This window comes from Microtus pennsylvanicus, chromosome 2 (genome assembly GCF_037038515.1).
Source record: "Microtus pennsylvanicus isolate mMicPen1 chromosome 2, mMicPen1.hap1, whole genome shotgun sequence".
Taxonomy (NCBI): Eukaryota; Metazoa; Chordata; class Mammalia; order Rodentia; family Cricetidae; genus Microtus; species Microtus pennsylvanicus.
Window position 1 is genome coordinate 113,953,369 of NC_134580.1, and position 18,491 is coordinate 113,971,859.

Consider the following 18,491-nt stretch of genomic DNA (forward strand, 5'->3'; position numbering starts at 1 on the left):
TTGCCTTACTCTGGGGGCCCTCAGTCCTTTAGGCACTTCCTGCTCCTGTCTCCTAGATGTTTGGCAGGTGTTGTAAACCCCAGCTTTGCCACTTTGGGCAAATCCTTAACTTTACAGTCCTCTACCGGAGAACCAGATCACCGCGTAATGAAAGCAGAAAGCCTCTCGAAAGCTCGTCTTCCCATTTGCTGTGCAGCTGCCTCCCATCCCTCATTGTGCTTATTTTCTTAGCGAGAACCTAGAGACTGTTTCCTACTGTGAATGGAAAGCTTACATGCACTTGAGTGGGCAATGCAGACACCAGGTCTTTTGGGAATGGAGCTTCTGTTCACCCAGCCACAGGCTGCTTACCCTCTGTGCGTCCTCTCCAGAGGATGTGTCTCCAGAGGAAGTCCCCATGCCTGGGAGATTGAACTCCTGTTGTGATGGCTAACTGAAACAGAGTAACAGAGCCAACCCCTACACCACCAAGGCTAGTGGCGCGTATCCTATGAGGTCATGTAAAAACTAATTGAAACCCAAGTTTGCGTAAGCCAGTTCCCTGCCCATTCTGCTTCCCTCACTCTGTCTCTAAAACGTACCCCAAACAAAATAGCAACTTGTGCTTCTGGAACTAAGATAGAAACTTCCGCAAAGGTGTGATGCTCTGCAGACTGTTAGCACCAAGGAATAATAGGAATAGGCGTCATTGGCTGAGAACAGTCTCTGTTCCAAGATGTACAGGAAAGTTCTCGTTCCCCATATGTCCCAAGAACTTGGGGAAAGCAGAGTTACCCACCACTCTGAGGAAGTCTCTGAGGGCTGAAGACTAAGCAAGGCTCCCGCTCATTAACCATCCTACCTTTGGCAGCAGGGAGTGCTGAATCCCCATTGGTTCTCAGAGCGAGGCTAGACACTGGCATTACTTGTCACCCGGGTGTTTCACTGAAGAGGAAACCCAGCACAAGCAACAGGCACCATGGTTTGCTCAGTATAGACATTCAAGTTCTAATTCCCCTAGGTGTCAGATTTTCAAATATAGGACTCTCAGTTAAATTTGAATTTCAGACAATAGATAGTTTGTGATAAATATGTTGTAAGTGTTACCAAGACGCACTAAAATATTGTGTAAATTGAGTTCAATTCATATTTTACTGAGTGCAATAGAATCTGAGGGCCCTCAATTTGTCTCCTAATCATCTGAGTTTTAGATTAGACGTTCTGTATGAAGAAGGCTTTCCTCAAAGTGCTTAATGATCTGGAGCGGGTGCTGGTGGGACGCTCTGAGGCAGTGTTCCTCTTGTTTTCCAGCTGGATGAAACTGGCATTTCTGACCAACACGAGTGGTAAAATTCCAGTGAGAAGGTAAGCGAGACATTCTTTGCGGCTCGCCTCGCTGTCACCATCCCGAGACCCAGCCTGCTATAATGCAACTGCATGCGCTCATTGCCTTCAAGATATTTCTGGAAGCTTAGGTTCTGTCATTTCGTAGTTCAATTTGTAACAATCACCGGTGGAAATAAAGTTGCACCTCCCCCAGAACAGGACGCATCAACTGTTCTGATATCAGCAAACTGATATCCTCCAGGGGTGCCCTTACCTGAAGAGGGCCAGAGAACTGTCTCATGTGCACTTTTATAATGTGCTAGTCCCAATCCCAAGGACAGCAAAACCACCTCCCAGAGGGCCCCGATATCAACACAGTAGAGTTCCATTAGATTTTCACATCGGACTAGCTTCCTCCCTCACCAGCCCTAGTGAACAGTGACAGAAAACAAAAGGCAGATGGAACCCAAAAGGGAGAGGGTGTGTGAGCCACACATGTCTTCCCCACGTGTTCTCGAATAGTTCTGACACATTTCGTTCTGGGAGGAGTCCCTACGCTTCCCTCTTTTCTGTGTCTCACTTCCTTTCACAGTTTAGGGTTTGCTAGTGACCTGTGTGTCTCTGTCAGGTCTTGTGAGGGTAGCTATGGAAATTCTTGACGAAACTCTCCCTGGTCATATTACTTGATGTTTATGTAAGCATTCATGGACATCAAAGAAGCTTGGCTCAGCCCTAGGGCATCGTCTGTCCACATGAGACCAGGAGATATGTGCCCTTTAGCCTGAAGCAAACACAGACTCCATGTATACTAGCCCACGCCTCCCAGGATTTTTTGACTCAAATTCATGTTGATGTTGTCTTTGGAAATGACGTTAGTAAAGACATAGACTGACAAACAATGAAACCTAGAAGAGGACTGTCCTAGACTGATCCATCTTTAGCACACAAGACAAACAAGTCAGCACATGCAGAATGTTTGAATGGGTAGATGTGATTCAGCTGTGGCATTCTGGCTACTCCTGGTTATTTTCAGGGTCATTTCCCTGCTTCTCTATCTATGTACTTTATTCTACACCAAGGTTTCTATTCTGTACCCCTGTGCAAATGTCTCCGTTCCCCCTTACATTGTCATACAGAGAAGAAACACCCTAGATACCATCTTTTTTTTATCAGTTCTATAGCTATGGGGATCATGAACTTAAGCTCCCAGGTGACTTGTCTGCAATATGTATTTATGGGAGACTAGAATACATAGATACCATGAGGATGACTCTGTGCGGTATCTTTTCTATTAAACCTTTCATGATTGCTTACTAGGCTGCAGACCCCAAACGTTTGTTGTGGTCTTTAACAGATCCATATATAGGGTTCTTTGCTGCCTTGCTACTGCTCAAGTGAAGGAAGGTTTTCAATAATATTTTTCAAACAAGTCAGCTTTTTAGAAGTTTATTTTTAGGGAAAAAAATTCCCTGTGAGCACTCCTGTGGGGAAGACATTTCAGAAGGGTCCTTATTGTATTTAAAACTTTCCTAAACATGAACAACAGAAAGGTAGTTATTCGTTGTTCCCGACAAGTCTTGCCACACAGACAATGCATAACCATGCTTTATAGAGTATATATGGTAGTGTGAGGGACTGCTGTGCTTCATTCAGTTTCTTTTTCCATGATAAAGATGGAAAAAAACGGATTGAGTGGAAACGGGAAGATTATGATCCAGGCACCTCTCACCAGTAACTCTGGTTCCACTCGTCTGCCTTCTGCCCATGATGTTATCATATCACAGTTCCGGTTCTCTGGGTCCCCGGGCAGCTTGTTCACATCCAAAATCATCACCACCACTTTGCTAGAAATGGCTTAGCTATTTTGGCGTTGTCTTTAGCTCTTTTGACGTGGATTTTTTTTTTTTTAGCTTTTCATTATTAATAGGTGCTTAACACAAGCCACCTGTGACTTGGGGTCAGGCTGTGAGAATTGATGGAGAATTGATACCAAGCCAACGAAAGGCAGATAACTCTCCTGGTAGATGGTCTTCCAAGCCTTACGTGGAAATCGTCCTGAATGTTTTAATGGATGTGAAGGATAAACACTTTTTAAAATGTCACTTCCTCACCACCCTTCTGGGGTTTTAAAATGGAAACTATTACTATAAAGCACATTGTGTTGAAAAGGGATCTGGCTGCGTAGTCATTGTGTGGCTTGGGCAAGGCCCCTGCTCTTAAACATTAAATTAGACTATAGTACCCGGAAATTGCAGGGATGATGGAGGAAGGAGCCTAGCTCCTTGCCTCTTGTTTCTTTTCTTTTTCTGTCTATGACCTTGCACATCCTGCCTTTCTCTCAGACGTACCTGCTTACCGAAGTTCATCGTCCCACTTGGAAAATAACTTTGCTGTCTCACATTCCTTGTAACCAGAATGTGACCTATGGCTAGAGAGTTGAGTGATGGAGACCTACATTCTTTTGGACAGTGACTGGAGGGGCCAGTAAAGGAAAGGCCAAGAGCCTCGGGTATAATAATATCAGCAACATAGTCTGCACGATCCATCCCTCATGTCCTGAAGCTGCAGCACCCTACAAAGGGCAGTTACCTGCTCCTTCACTGGAAGTCTTTTGTGACTGTGTCAGAAGTTGGTGTGCAAACGTCTTAGAAACACTGAAGGTCACATATGGGCACAAAGTGGACTCCCTTCGTGTCTAGGCTCATATTCCCCTAGTCATTTACAAAGAGCCCTGGAATACAGAATTTAGCCAGAGCTGTGGCAGGACAGAGCACAGCTCCAGTTTGCTTGCTTTCGTAAATTCCTTTCAGGGAAGGAATGACAGTTTATTTTGACTGAATAAAATCTCATTGAGAAAATTGACATGTAGCCTAGTTGCTTGGGACCTTGCCTAGTGTGTTCAAAGCCTTGGTTTCCCTAAATCGAGGTTTGATTGCACATGTCTTAGTCCTAGAACTGCGAGGTAGTAGGGAGTACATGGCCATTCTAGGCTAGAGACCTTGTCTCAAGAAAAAAAAGTCTCATTGAGCACCTAGTAGCTTGAAACACTAAGCAGACCTCGTTGGCCAGGGAATCATATAGAAGTTATTATAATGTCACAGTCCCTTTATCAACATACTATAAGTATGTATGTTGCCAAGAAATACTCCCATGGTGTCTAAAATGTCTCAAACTGTGTGTGATTAGTGTGTTGTTCTCAGAACCATGGTTGAAGAACATCTTTCTAGAAACCAGAGAATTCCGATTCCCTCCTTAGCCTCGCAATCATAGTAGATGAATTTTCAGACTCAGTAATGATTTGGAAAGGTGTCTGGAGCAAAGGCAGTAAACATTACTCTAGGGAAATAGTCTCGCTGATGCCACTGTGCTTATTTTCCATTCTGGCTTCTCTTTTTACGTGCAGTGAGAAAATGTGTCTGTAGGCTACCCAGACTCTACTCACATCTCAGAAGTCAGCACCTCTCTCTCCCATCTCCTTGCTCCTTGACCTTCTTGTTCTAAGTTCTGTTTCTCGACACTTAGCTAGGCGCTCACCAGAAGACTGTTTTTCTTACTTTCCTCACGCCCCATGGTGCCCTCCTTCTGCTTTGCAGGAATGGCGTGGACTCCATACTTCCTACCTCATGGCCACAGTGGTCAGTTTCACCATGTTATAACCAGTCCTCTCTTATCCAGCAGCCTTGAGTAGGCTAGGAGACCCCCAAGATTGCCACACACAGATTATTCACCCTAACCTTGCTGTGGCCTCTCAATTATTATATCAAGGCATACTTTGATAAAGTCACATTGAGTAACCACTTTGGAAAGGTCAAATGGTATCTACTCCTAGTCGGTATCTAAAAGTTGAATGAACTCTCCAGACTTAAGAAAATATAGACATGCCCCTCTGCTAGAAAGCCATTATCTGCTTTCCTTGCTCGCCTGGCACACCCGCGCTCCACTGTTAGCCTCCCCTATGCGTAAATATATTTTGCAAGAACACTTAAAAAACTTCTTGGAGCCTTCATGGACCTAATATAAAACTATAATGGTTTAAACAGACACATCTGGATGCATTTATCTAAAGCTCCTTCCTCTGGGTCTAATTCGGTAAGTTGCACTCTGCAGCTGAAGCGGTGCTTTCTCACACTCACTAAGAGGAATTGGCTGTTAGTGCCTGCGTTCACTGAACAGAAACAGTGGGAAGTACGTGAAGGTTGGGTGTGAGACGCTACAGCTCCATTGAAAAGCCACATTTCACAACTGAAAGTCATCTTCATCTTCAGTGAAGCCTGCCCATCTAAATTTAGCCTTTCAAGGACCATAGTAATTCATGACCTGGGCTTTTAATCTATGAGCAAGTAAGCCCCCTGGATAGGCAGAGACAAAACTGGTTGCCATGTGCACAAAGTGTCTGGCTAACAAATATCCCCTAACCTTCCACGCAGATAGTTTTCATTATAAGTATCTCTGACACATCTATAATGTGTGTAGGGTGTTCTCTCCTCCTTTTACATAAGGAAGTTTGGCCAGTAAGGTGTTAAAATTTGACTAGCATTTTTAGTGCAATTTACTACCAAAATTAACTAGTACAAACTAGTTAAAAGGCTATTCAGAAATGCCATGTCTTAGGAAGTGTCATGATTCTGATGAAATAATTAATTGGATACTGGTAAAATCCTAGACCTTTAGAAGGCTAGCATAACAGGGTGTCTCAAGGGAGTTTAGATGAAAACAGCCAAAATATGTCTGGTACTGGGTGTCCACTGTCGTGAATATGCAGGCCAGGAGAACAGGAGCCACAGGCCTTTCCTACATGCAAACCTCATTCATATGCACTTTGAGAGCCGCTAGACCATCAGCCACTTTCCTGTTTCTTCCCAACAACACCAGTTCTTAGGTTTTAAATGGATCGTTACATTTGTCGAACGCCCACTTGTTCGCAAGCACCGAAAGGACTAGAATTGGCTCTGGTAACCAGAGAGAAGAGTTAATGTGGGGTTATGTAAAACACTGTCAACTAAAAGGTAGTTTTATTCTTTTTTCCTTCTCCCTAAACCATTCATCTCTAAGGTATTTGAACTGTTGCATCAGAGAAAACAGAACGAGCAGTAACCCGGGTTTTTTTGTTTTGTTTTTTTTTTTCTCTCCTGCTCTAGTATTACTAGAACCTTTGCGTCGGGGAAAACGGAAAAGGTGATCTTTCAAGCCCTCAAGGAATTGGGTCTGCCCAGCGGAAAGGTATTGGCCGACTTAACCGTAATCCTAAAACCATTGTCACTGTTGTTTGTTGGTCCACCCATCTGTGATAAGCTAGGTTACTGTGTTAAATGGGCATCAGTTGGAGCCAGTGACACAGAGAACAGTTAATTTTCCTTCTCACCTTCCACTGACCATGCTCACACTTTTCAAAGTGTTTTCAAATCCAACTATTTCACTTCAAGATGATTTTTTTGTCAACTTTATTAAGGTGAGATGAAAAGGGGGCAGCTGTTCTTTCTAGTTTATGGAGTTTATTTTAGAACACCCAGCCACACTGCCTTAGCCTAGCCTAGCATCAGCATGAATTATTAACTAATAAATTCAGTTCTTCCGCACAGCCTTGCAGGATTTCATGAAGGATTCCTTTCTGTCTCGTCCATTTATGCTCACGACCCTTTGTATTCAAGCCATTGAAATTAATTTTTGTACTGCAAGAGAGACGTGTGTCTCCGACTCTGTTTAAAAATTTTGCTTGAAAGTTACATTTCAGTGTGACAGGTAAATCCCATTGGTTACTCTGTGATCCTCTAACAATTCACAAAATAGGTGTCATTAAATATTGGACTTGATTATTCCATATCCACTACGGGAGCACTTACTTTCCTCCCTCAAGGAGAGAGAGAGAAATTTCTGTATATTCGATCGCTGAGAGATTTCCCAGAGAAAGCCGTGCTGGAGGCAGGTGTCACCAAGTGTCTCACTTGTCATCCACGCCATTGTGATCGCTGGGGAAGCCTCATTTGCTATGCCCAGGGCTTTACTTCAGGACCTTATAGATCACCGCTCTTTAAAAAGGGAAAAGATGTTCCTTCAATGCCTGTCCTTTTTCTTCTCCACAGAATGATGAAATTGAGCCTGCCGCATTTACTTATGAAAAGTTCTATGAACTGACACAAAAGATTTGTCCTCGGACAGACATAGAAGACCTTTATAAAAAAATGTAAGTTCTCGTTGTGAAGAAGTGTTATGCAGTGCTATCTTTGCCCCTATAAATTTTGAAACCATCTTTGCTGTAATCTTTAAGTATACGTCGCTAGCTCTAGTATATCTAGTCAGGGTTACATTTTTCACCCCTTAATTTATTAGTATAGAAATCCACTCTGAGGGTTTTTTTTTTCTTTAAAGAAATGTTGACATAGATTAATTACAGCACTTGGAACGTCCCCCCCACCTCCCCCCCCCCCCGGCATTGGCTTTACTAACGACCTACAATTTTAACCTGCTCCTTTAGGTATTAACCCATTATGTGAACTAACTAGATTCGATTTGGATGGAATGTTAATATGTGGTTGAGGAGCTCATTCATTCCAGTTAATTTCAAATGGATGACTTACATGTTGTTTCTGAAGGAATGTCTTTTGGTAGAGCTAAAGAACTGCATATTACAGGCAATTTCTGTGACCTAGTGGGAATGCTATCTTTCCTTTGTCGCTGTTCTTGGGTTCCTCTTTCCCCCTCTACAGGCCCTGACCACTCTTGAGAATTCACCTACTTCAGGGTTAGAAAATGAGTTTAGAGTTATGCGCAAATGTCAACATGTAAATCGTACCTGCTGTAGCATCAAATACAGAAACTTACTTTTTCTAATACATTTCTTTTCAGCAATGGAGACAAAACTGATTATTTAACGGTAGACCAATTAGTGAGCTTTCTAAACGAAGTAAGCTTTTTCATACATTAACTCCATGAGTCTGTGTGCCGTGGCTTGCCTCCCCAGTGTCCTCACTGCATGCTTGCGTCACGCACCCTTACTCGCTTGGCTTCTGACCCGCTGATCTTTCCATGATGGCTTGACCAGGTGCAAAAATCAGCCGCTGCCTGCCCGTGTGTCCTTGTGCCTCCTCCACGCTGGCTTTGCGCACCACTTCCTGTCGGTTTCACGCTGTGATGTGTAGCTCTGGTTCCGTGTGTGTGTGTGAAATTTGTAATGTATTTATTGAATTAAATGTGTCTGTGTTTTTTTGCAAGATGATTTTTTAAGGTACCTTGAGTCGAGTCTATATTGATCTCATAAATAGAAAGAGGACAGACTGAGTTTATGTTACTATATTTGGATTCTCCATTGCTAACTTCCCCTCAAACCTTTGCATGGACTAGAAACCTATATTTTTGTCTTTTAATGGTTTGCATGTAAGACAAAGATGTAGGTTCAAAATTTGACCCTTGAGCTTCTAGGCAAAATATAGCGTTAGGCCAACTAGATTGCAGATTAAATTTTCATTCTTTATTTTCAAAACAAACTCAGAGCTTAATATGGAACACAATTCATTTAGTAACTAAACCAACAACAAAATTTGCTTAAGTACAAGGAAAAAATATTTTAGAACAAGTCACAACTTTTGTTATTATAACCAAAAAGAACCTTTTTTTTTCATATACAAAGTGTTTTTTAGCAAAACCCACAGAGGCTCTTTTTAATCCGAAAAGAAAAATTCACCTTTCCCCACAAACATAAATAGTCAGAAAAATGTGAGTAAGGAATGGACAACACGGTCTTATTTGGAAAGAAGTTCACAATTATACCATACAACAAGGATATGCCTGAAGAGACAGGACTGGGCTGATGGAGTTGTGCGGTGGAAGAACACATACCCAGCATCCATGAGCTTCTGTGTTCAATCCCCAGTGGGGGGGGGGGAGCATCACATTAGACACCAGGTAATGCCTCAGCAAAGAGAACGGGCAGTCCCTGGTGTGCCACTTTGCACAAGCAAATCACACCTTTGCCAAAGGTCTTCTCTTCCTGATGTGTGCAGGCTCATGGGTTCCAGTTCATAGGGCTACACATCAGAAACTGTTAACACAAGCACACATGCGCTGAGACAACAAAGAGAGGGACTCTATATACCCACACAGATGCTTCTGCCTTTGAGGAATCTGCTCAGGGCAATGCAGTATTTATTCACTTGAAAATGTCCTAGGTCTTTCCAGTCCTCTCCACTGTAGTCATCTGAATCCTGTGATTGTAATCTTTACCCAGATATTAGCCCTATTCTTGTACAACAGTTCTCTGAAATTAACTGGTCCCCCTATATTCCTTAGCCCTTCCTCCTCCTTCTTGCTGTTTGCTTTGTTTCCGGTAGCTTTTTCGTGTACTTTGGCTCATTGATAATCTTAAATCTGATAAGATGGGCAGGAATCTGGCTTTCTAGGTGGAAAACATTATGAGAAGGAGAAAGGAAAACACCCTAGCTCATGGTCAGTCCATCAGCACTTCCTGGAGAGAGAGAGAGAGAGAGAGAGAGAGAGAGAGAGAGAGAGAGAGAGAGAGAGAGAGAGAGAGAGAGAAGGAAACCTTAACTCATGTCAGTCCATCAGCACTTCCTGGTGAGAGAGAGAGAGGAGGAAACCTTAGCTCATGGTCAGTCCATCAGCACTTCCTGGGCCAGCATGCGCTTCCTACTGCCCTACTTTGTTGGAGTTCAGAACCAACTCTAAAGTCCAGAGGACAGGTGCTGCTCTTGATCCTCATGTAGGATTCATTTCCTCTCACAGATCGTTTTCTTTGTCCACTTAGTTATCACATTTCATTATTCCAAAGGATTTTAAATTTTTTACTCATAAAACGTGTAAGCTTTTACTTTTTAAACCGAAGTATATAAAGAGAACGGGTCTCTCATACTTCTCTGGCTCTGCCCTCCATGTTCTTTATGATGAAGCAAGCATTCCCTGTCGCTGCTGCAGTAGACCATCACAGGCTTTGTTCTTTATATTTCCTTTCCCTTGGCTTCTCTTTAAGCAAAGAAATACCCTGAATGTTAGATGAGACTGGTGGAATCGGCATGATTCTAGATTTCTGTAGGTTCTAGAAAGGCAATAGGACATTCCAGAAAAGTATCTGCCCTGGGATTTTAATCACAGTGTCATCTCCAAATATGGCTTTCTTTCCCCTCCACTATCACCCCACATCCCCAGGCCCCCGCCAGCTTCTTGCACATCCTATGTACAGTTCTACTCTTATCCCACTAATTTCTCCAGAATCAAAATAGCTTTAGGCATGGCAGCTTCAGATCCTGTAATGCAAGGAGACAGAGCTCATCTGGAATGGCAGTAGAGTTTGGAACATAAAGGTCTGTGACCTTAAATAGATCAGACCTCAATGTTTTCTAAGGACCTCAACAGACAGTTTTACTGCTACATGGGATCCAGCATCATGCAGCAAGATAAGAGAAAATGAGGAACACTGGAAGGACAAGGCCCTGGTCACCATGTATGCAAATTTCAGGGTATCTGAGAACCAGTTATAACCACAAAGAATCAATAGGTGCATAACAACAGGGTTCACTGACTGGCACTGACCGAGGAAAAGAAAGCCCCTTCCAGTCAACCAGTAGCATACTGGCTTCTGCCATCGTCCAGCCTGTAAATCTCACTCTTTCTTTCTGATTAGTGTACTAATCTCTACCTTCAAGAGGTAGAAAAGGGAGAAAAATTTAGTCTTTTACTTAGTTACTGTGTAGGGTATGTGCCTCTCTTCCCTCAGTGGTAGCTTTGAATTCATTTCTCATCTGCTTTCCAGGGCCTCTTAATCACAGATGGCCATAGCTTGAATCCGCAGAGGGCAGCATTCGTGTCCCCCAGCAGCATATTAGCAATGCAGATACTGAGTCAGTAACCTGCGCTTAACAAGATGTCCAGGCAACATGTGTGCAAGCAGAAGTTGTGCATCACTGTCTAGGCTAACAGGATGACTTCTTGGGGTGCTTAGTGGAGTGGCGGGGGAAGGGGAATCTGAGCATAATAAATATATTCTGTCGTTCTCCATAAAGAATTTAGTCAGACAGGTTCACACTCACAGCTAAACCTTTAGTATCACAGCGTCTCTGGGTCTATCCGATGGATAGAAGGAAACGTCCTTCACCAGAATCATGAAGAACGGCAAGCTAGAGTTATGGAGAACTGGCAGAGGTGCATGCTGGGAGCTGCCAGCGTCAGGCTCTCCTATCACCTCAGCTGTGTGTGGCAGGACTAGTGCAGTCTCTAGGGTCAGGTGATTTCACTTGTTCCCCCTTTGTTAATAAGATAAATTTATTTCAGTGCCACCTCCGTTTCTATTTTGCTTCCAGTAAGCATAATAACAGCTAGGGAAGTTGATGGAGAATTGAGGGCTGCCCAGAGAGCAGGAGAAACCAAAATAAGAAAGAGGAAATGGGTCTTATATGGAGACAGTTCAAAACAAAGACAAAACATGACATGACTTTATTTTATCGCTGGTTATCTACTCCCTCACACACGTCACCACACATAGGAGCACATTAGAGTTGAGGCTGGTTTTTACATGTTTTGATTAGAAGTATGTAAGTACACTGTTCACTTTACAATATCCTTGTTCTTAGATGAGAAGATAAAAGAGAGAGGAAGAGGGGAAAGTATTCTATTCTATGTGAGCCCAGCCTTGCCGATTGTTCAGCTCCCTTTCTATACCATTTCAAAATATTAGATCAGCATCCATCTCCCCCAGTGCACTTGTACCAAAGGCAGTTGACACATTTTCTCAGTAAAGCTAAGGACAGAGTTGCGGGGGCTTCCCATGGTAGATCTCATTTGCTTGGCACAGATTTCCATGACCAACTCTTCAGAGCTATTTAGAACCTCATTTAGAAAGCTCTGGATGCCAGGAAGTGAAATGCTGGGCTTGTTGATTATCTGAGTGGAAGTTGATGGTGTCTCAGAGCTGTGGCGACCTGCTGCGCTGTGCTGTCTCTGACTTGAACTCTTCTGCACGCTGTTACTCTGAGGTCACCAGGATGTGATGGTGTGTAGCATCCTTCCTCACTAGGATGAAAAGATGCAAACCTTACCATTTGTTTCCCTGCCTCTAGATTATTCAGAGGGACCAGGCTTTGTCACCTTTTAAAATGTGAAAATTTGGGGGAAAGAAAAGATTATATTTTCTGGCAGAGCAGGTACAAAGACAAAGTGGAATTTTATTTTGTCTGCACTTAAATCACTTTTGCTAAGACTATAAACACCTTAGGTAGCAAGTATGGATATGTGCTGTTTTCCTGTCTATTCCTTCTACTAGAATGATTATCTTATGAATATGATGCCCTCTAATTACATTTTAATGGATAAAGCTTAATTAGGAACACAGGTCATATTAGTCCTGCCTTGCATTATTTAGTTAGATGGGATTTTCTTGCTTTTGTTTTTTTGTCATGAAATAAAATGCTTGTGGTTACAGTTTAAATCAATGCTTTTTCCTCTTTTTATTTCTTTTCTATCTTCCTTCCTTCTTTGCTTCCTTCCTTCTTTCTTTCCCTCCTTCCTTTCTTCCTTTCATTTCTAAGAGGGCCAGCCTCCAGTCCGCTATGTAGCATAGATGTCCTTGAGCTTCTGATCCTCCCGGCCCTGCTTTCCAAGTGCTGCAATTACACAGACAAGTTCCACCACACCTGATCTGTGCAGTACTGGAGATTTAGCCCACAGGGCTGAGCAAGCAATAGAGGCACACCTCCTACCCTAGAGCAGGAATGCTTAAATTGAGCGAGTCAGAATTACCAGGAAAACTTACTAGATCTGCTTGCATCCCAAATAATTCCTGGTTCCACCCGGGGACTCAGTTCCAGGAGGTCTGAGGAGAGGCCCCCAGAATCCAGTTTTTAAACTCTCCCAGGTGATGGTGATGCTGCTCCTGCCATCCACACATGACATTTTAAGCAGCACCATGTTAATATGTACATGTGTAAAAACACCCAGAAATGTCTGAGTTTCCTTCCCCCTTTCCCATTGTATCTGTTTTCTCCCCCATAACTGTATCCCATTTTTCTTCCTCTTCTTAAGTCACATGGATTTGCCCCTTCAGTTCTCTATGTCCCAAATACTCACCAGTGATCTCCTATTTAAGTCAAAGGACTTAATTTTACTAGGGAAGAAACCGAGGATAATTGAGTGTAACTATGTCAGGTATGAAAAGATCCCTTTCCATCCCTTATCCATCTTATTTAGTTCTAGTTTATGGGAGAAAAGATGTCTAGAGAGTGATTAGGATTTTATTTCTTTGAATGCTTTTAAATGATTCCTCTCACCCCAGGGGAGACCTTAATCTCCTTGTGTTACTCTCCTTGTGTCTGCTCTAAGGGAAGGTACACAAGCCAGGAACTATGCTGGAGACTTAAAAACACACTCACACAGACAGACAGAGACATAGGGACACAGGTCATCCTTGATACAAGAATGCCAACTTTTTTGTGCTCCAGGGAAGCTTATATAGGGATCCTTAACTGATAGCCACGCCCCAGCTCTTGGGATTTCCAGCTATAAAACCCACCAGAATTTACCCCCCTGCCATCAGGAACTCATGAGGGCCTTGTGCTCACAGCAGCTGCAGGCACAGGAAAACAAGTTGTTTTGCTCAGTTCGCTCCAGCAGGCAAAGAAAGTCAAGGGGCCAGGGGTCTGCAGCACCCAACACCCTTGAATACTGGGGTCTGCTGTATGCTGTATCCAATCCTTATGGGGTGTAGCGATCCTTACAGGTTCTAGCATGTCTTCACTTGCCTGGCATCCCACTGTCCACATCAGTTTCCTTTTCTCTACAGATCTCATCACTATTCTCTAAAGTATCAAGCCCTGCTATTCGCATAACAGTTTCCAGTCTAGCGTTGACATGGACATAATCAGTAATATTTCAACAGAAGAATGCTTCATCAGGATAAGCTGTCAATAAAGATATTGATCCTTTCACTTTAACACTTTTAACTAAACGGTACAAGGGGAGTCTAGAGACATCTATGCTTTAGCAGTAAAATCAAGTGTTCCATTGGCCAAAGGTATTGTTCTGTACATAGCCCCCCTTACAGGTGACCATCCCTCAGCAGAGAAAAAAGAGGCCATATGAACAGTTGCTTCTTAAGCATCTTTCCAGTAATATTATTGCAACTCTGTGCATGCATCTGGGTAAAGAGTTGTTGCCAAAGTATGATACGTTAAGCAATTCTTGCACACATCTGCTTATTGGCCCATCAGTCTCTGAAAGCTTACGTTTTATTCATTTGAGAGAAGACATAATGCAATCCTGTCATCCACAGTGAACTGTAAGAAAGTTTAGTGGATCCACTGCCTCCAGACACACGCCGTGACATATGCATACCCATATCCACACGCACATACACACGCACATATATAAGCATGCACACACACATAGCTTAGTTAGGTAGTGAGTAGGTAAATGGGCTTCTTGCCATTCCAGGAAGACAGGGCAGCCTCAGTGCAGGAAGTGTGTTACTCCTTCAATGTAAGAAGCATCTTGGGTGCTGACTGAGAAAGGTGGCTATTGGCAGATTCCATCATAGCCTTCTTCCCTGCACTCTGCTGGGGACTTCTTCCAGAGCAGAGTGCAGGTACAGCTGTAGAGAGAAGGTGCCCTGAGATGCTGTATTTTAAACTTGATGATTCTTTGCTGGTTCATTTCCATCATTACAATTCTATCATCTTGGAAAACTGTGACTCCAAGAAAACAAAGTTTGCAGAGTGCTCAAGAGAAAGTAGGTAAAAAAGTAGAGAAAGCTAGGTTAAAACTTAACTATTTACTTTTCTGACACTCAAGTTTTGGGGCTTTGGGCCACTTAGTACCTGATATGGTTGCTTATTTTCTTTTTCTTTTTAAGGTAACCTTAATACTAGATTTTTAAATGCTGTAAAGATCCTTTTCTCTCATTTTTTGCACCTATTTGTGGCAAGTCACTGATCTAAGGTGTAGGAAGTAGACGGCAGTGCAGTTGCCGTTCTCACACGTTCTTGTCTTCTTCAAAGTTGAAACAGGAGAAAACCACACAGCTCCCCTTTTTTCACCGTCCAGCTCCAACAGCATAAGTCCAGAGATGAACTTTATGTAGTATAGTTCAGGGAGAGAGCCAGGAAGGCAGTGAAGTCTGATCTCTGTAATTACAAATATGAGCGTCTAGATGGATCTTGTTGTACAAATTATATGCGTAGAAATCTCTTTCAGGATGAGGAACGTGGGTCTAAATGGAGTTATTTTCTCATCATAGCACCAGCGAGATCCTCGGCTGAATGAAATTTTATTTCCATTTTATGATGCAAAAAGAGCAATGCGGATCATTGAAATGTATGAGCCTGACGAAGATTTGAAGAAAAAAGGTAATATAAATGAGAAAAAAACATATTAAATTTTGTTTTTTTATTAAGACAAGAAAATGTACATTTAAAAACCTTGAATTTTAATTAAAATATCTTAAATACTTTGGGGGCACCGTAGATTCAAAGATTAGTAATTAATTTATTCTTTTCTTGCTTTTAAACTAATTTAGTTTGTATGTTCTATCGAGTGAATCCACACTGTCTGAAGTATACCACTGCAAAATGTACTGTGTTGATAAGGACATTGTAGTGATAATCCCTTGTATATGCATATATATTAAGTTTTAATTTTGCATAGTGCTAAGAAGACAGTCTCTATGTGCAGTCTTTGAAAAGAATTTGTCACATAAGAACACGTGCACCTGCCTTTGCTCCCTTTTGTTTTGCTAAGCTGAATAAACTTAGTACTTAATTTGATACTTGACCCCTGGGTTGGAAGACAAACACACTGATAGGACACTAACTAGTCTCAGCAAGTTGTCCATATTCCTGGATCTTTGTCCCTTTCATTTTGGTTCGGAAACAATATGTAGTTCAACTAGTAATCAAAGGAAAAGTATGGGGACAACTGAAGTGCATCCCTGCCGCAGGGGCATGCCTGGGAGCCCAGGAGCCCGACACTTGGCAGCCAGGAGGGTATGCTTGCTTTGTTCGGCTCTTTTTTTTTTTTGGTCATTATGACCAGGATACTTGACAGAAGCAACTCATGTGGGTGCAAGGATTTATTTGGGTTCATTCACATTTTCAGGGAAGTTTAGTTTGTTGTAGCAGAAAGGAGTGGTGTCAGGAGTGTGAGGCACCTGCTCACATCCTAACAGGACTAGCAAGCAGAAATATCAGATCCAGACACACCCGCAGTGACCTGTCCCCATCAGTCAGTTCTGTAACATCCAAAACAGGGCCACCCACTAGGGACCAGGTATCCTAACATGTCAGCCTGTGAGGGACATTTCACATTCAAACTGTAACACTGGGAGTTCAAGACTGAATAAGAAGTGTTCATGCCGCCCCCTCTGCATCTTGAAGTCAGCTGTGGTCTGTTCAAAGGAAAGACAAGAGCAGCTGTTCCTCAGCAACTGATGATGTAATGATTTGTGTCTTTGTTATTCTTGGGTCCTTTCAAGCCCTGATTATAACTGACACCAGCTTTAAAAAAAAAACACAGCTTCTCCCTTTCACAAATAACAGAGAATTAAAGCCTCTTTTTGACTTAATGAACAATGTAAGAGGACAGCTCAAAAGACACTTCTCATAGAGTTGTAAGTGTTCACAACTACCTGGGGATTGGGAGAGTAGCTCAAAAAGTAGAAAATGTGCCTCTCTGGTAGCTCAGCATTTCCTCTTGCAGGTGTGTACCCTAGAGAGTGTCTCACACAGTCTCCAAATAGTGGCTGTCCCATGCTAGACCTCTGCTTCTTCCATGCTTTCTGCTAGGAGTGGGTGCCATGCAGGCCTCTAGCTTTCAGTGTCTTCTGTAAACATATGACTTTCAGAGTAAATCCTCCAGTCCTCATCTCAACCATAACCCAGGAGCCTGCAGTAGGCCTGCTTATCTGCATATTGAACAGGTGTGTTTGCAGCATGGCTTGGTTGTCCTGTCTCCATCCCTTTTCTTTAGCAGCCTAAGAAATGGTTGCACTACTCACTTAGCTTTTCAAGTCAGAACCTTTGGAATCACCCTGTATGTTTTATTCCTTTCACATCTCTTATGATCTGTCACCAAAGCATGTGAGGTCCACCTCATTCTCACCATTTCAGACGTTCAAGCCTACAGCCTATCCAGGGGCAATGCCAACTGGCTTGTGACATCTTTGTTCTGCTTTGTACCCAGTACTGTGCTCCACACAGCAGTCAGAGTAAGCCTTTTAGGATACTATCACATGTCTTTAACCCCAGCACTTGGGAGTCAGAGGCAGGCAGATCTCTGAGTTCAAGGCCAGCCTGTTCTACAGAGAGAGTTCCAGGACAGCCAGGGCTACAAAGAGAAACCCTTTCTTGAAAAACCAAAATATAGTATATATATTCCTTGTGGATTGCCATTTATTCAGTTAATGATAAACTCTGTGTGTATGTGTACACATGAACATGTGTGCACATAAGTGCATAAATGATTCAGATGCACACAGTGGTATAGTTGTTCTGTAAAATTGAAAAGACTGGAAATGATCTATTGATTAGACATCTATTGATTAGACACACATGTAGTTAACCTGAAAAACTATTTGGGGAGTGTTGCAAGAACTGGGATAGTCTTGTTATTTGGCTGTAGAAAAATGGAGTTGTAGCACAGCCCGTAGGCACAGTGATGCCATCTCTAACGTGTTCTTTCATCAAGGTCAAACCTGCAGAGCAAACTGTGAGACCTAAGCAAGCTGTGCATGAGGCCCAGAGCTGTCTTTTAGATGATCGGTGGAGCTTTTCAGTGGATGTGAACGGGATTATCTTCATAACTTATAAATGGTTACATGAAAAAGCAAAGGGCTGAGGCTTCTGGCGTTTGTGAAACACTGCTTTTCCACCCCACAGTTGCCATGTAAGCCCTGCCCCATTCAGAAAAGTAACTGAAATCAGCAGTGGCCTGTGTTTCCATGTTTTTCACCAGCATCAGACTTTAATGTTTAGATAATTGTGAAAAATAAATTGTTTAAATTTGAAAGGCAACCATTTCTCCAACTGAATGAAAATAAGTGACTTAGAATTAATGACACACACCTTACAGGTATTCTCAGTTACCAATCATGATGATCCTGGGCCGTTCTGTTCCCCACTTGACCAGAGAAACCAGGAGATGGACAGAAGAAGGCAAGGATGGTCGTAGAAGAGCCAGAGGTCCCTCCTGGCTGT

At 42.7% G+C, this 18,491-nt stretch overlaps 1 protein-coding gene across 10 annotated transcripts in view; it reads left to right on the forward strand.

Annotated features, from left to right (window-relative positions):
• Nucleotides 1–18,491, forward strand: part of Plcb4 (phospholipase C beta 4) — a 358,529-nt gene that overhangs the window by 276,474 nt on the left and 63,564 nt on the right. For all 10 annotated transcript variants that reach the window (XM_075962284.1, XM_075962287.1, XM_075962283.1 and 7 more), the window contains 5 exons: nt 1,291–1,344; nt 6,444–6,525; nt 7,386–7,486; nt 8,149–8,206; nt 15,539–15,647. In XM_075962284.1, coding sequence (XP_075818399.1) covers nt 1,291–1,344; nt 6,444–6,525; nt 7,386–7,486; nt 8,149–8,206; nt 15,539–15,647 — 404 coding nt within the window. The remainder of the gene's footprint in view (nt 1–1,290; nt 1,345–6,443; nt 6,526–7,385; nt 7,487–8,148; nt 8,207–15,538; nt 15,648–18,491) is intronic.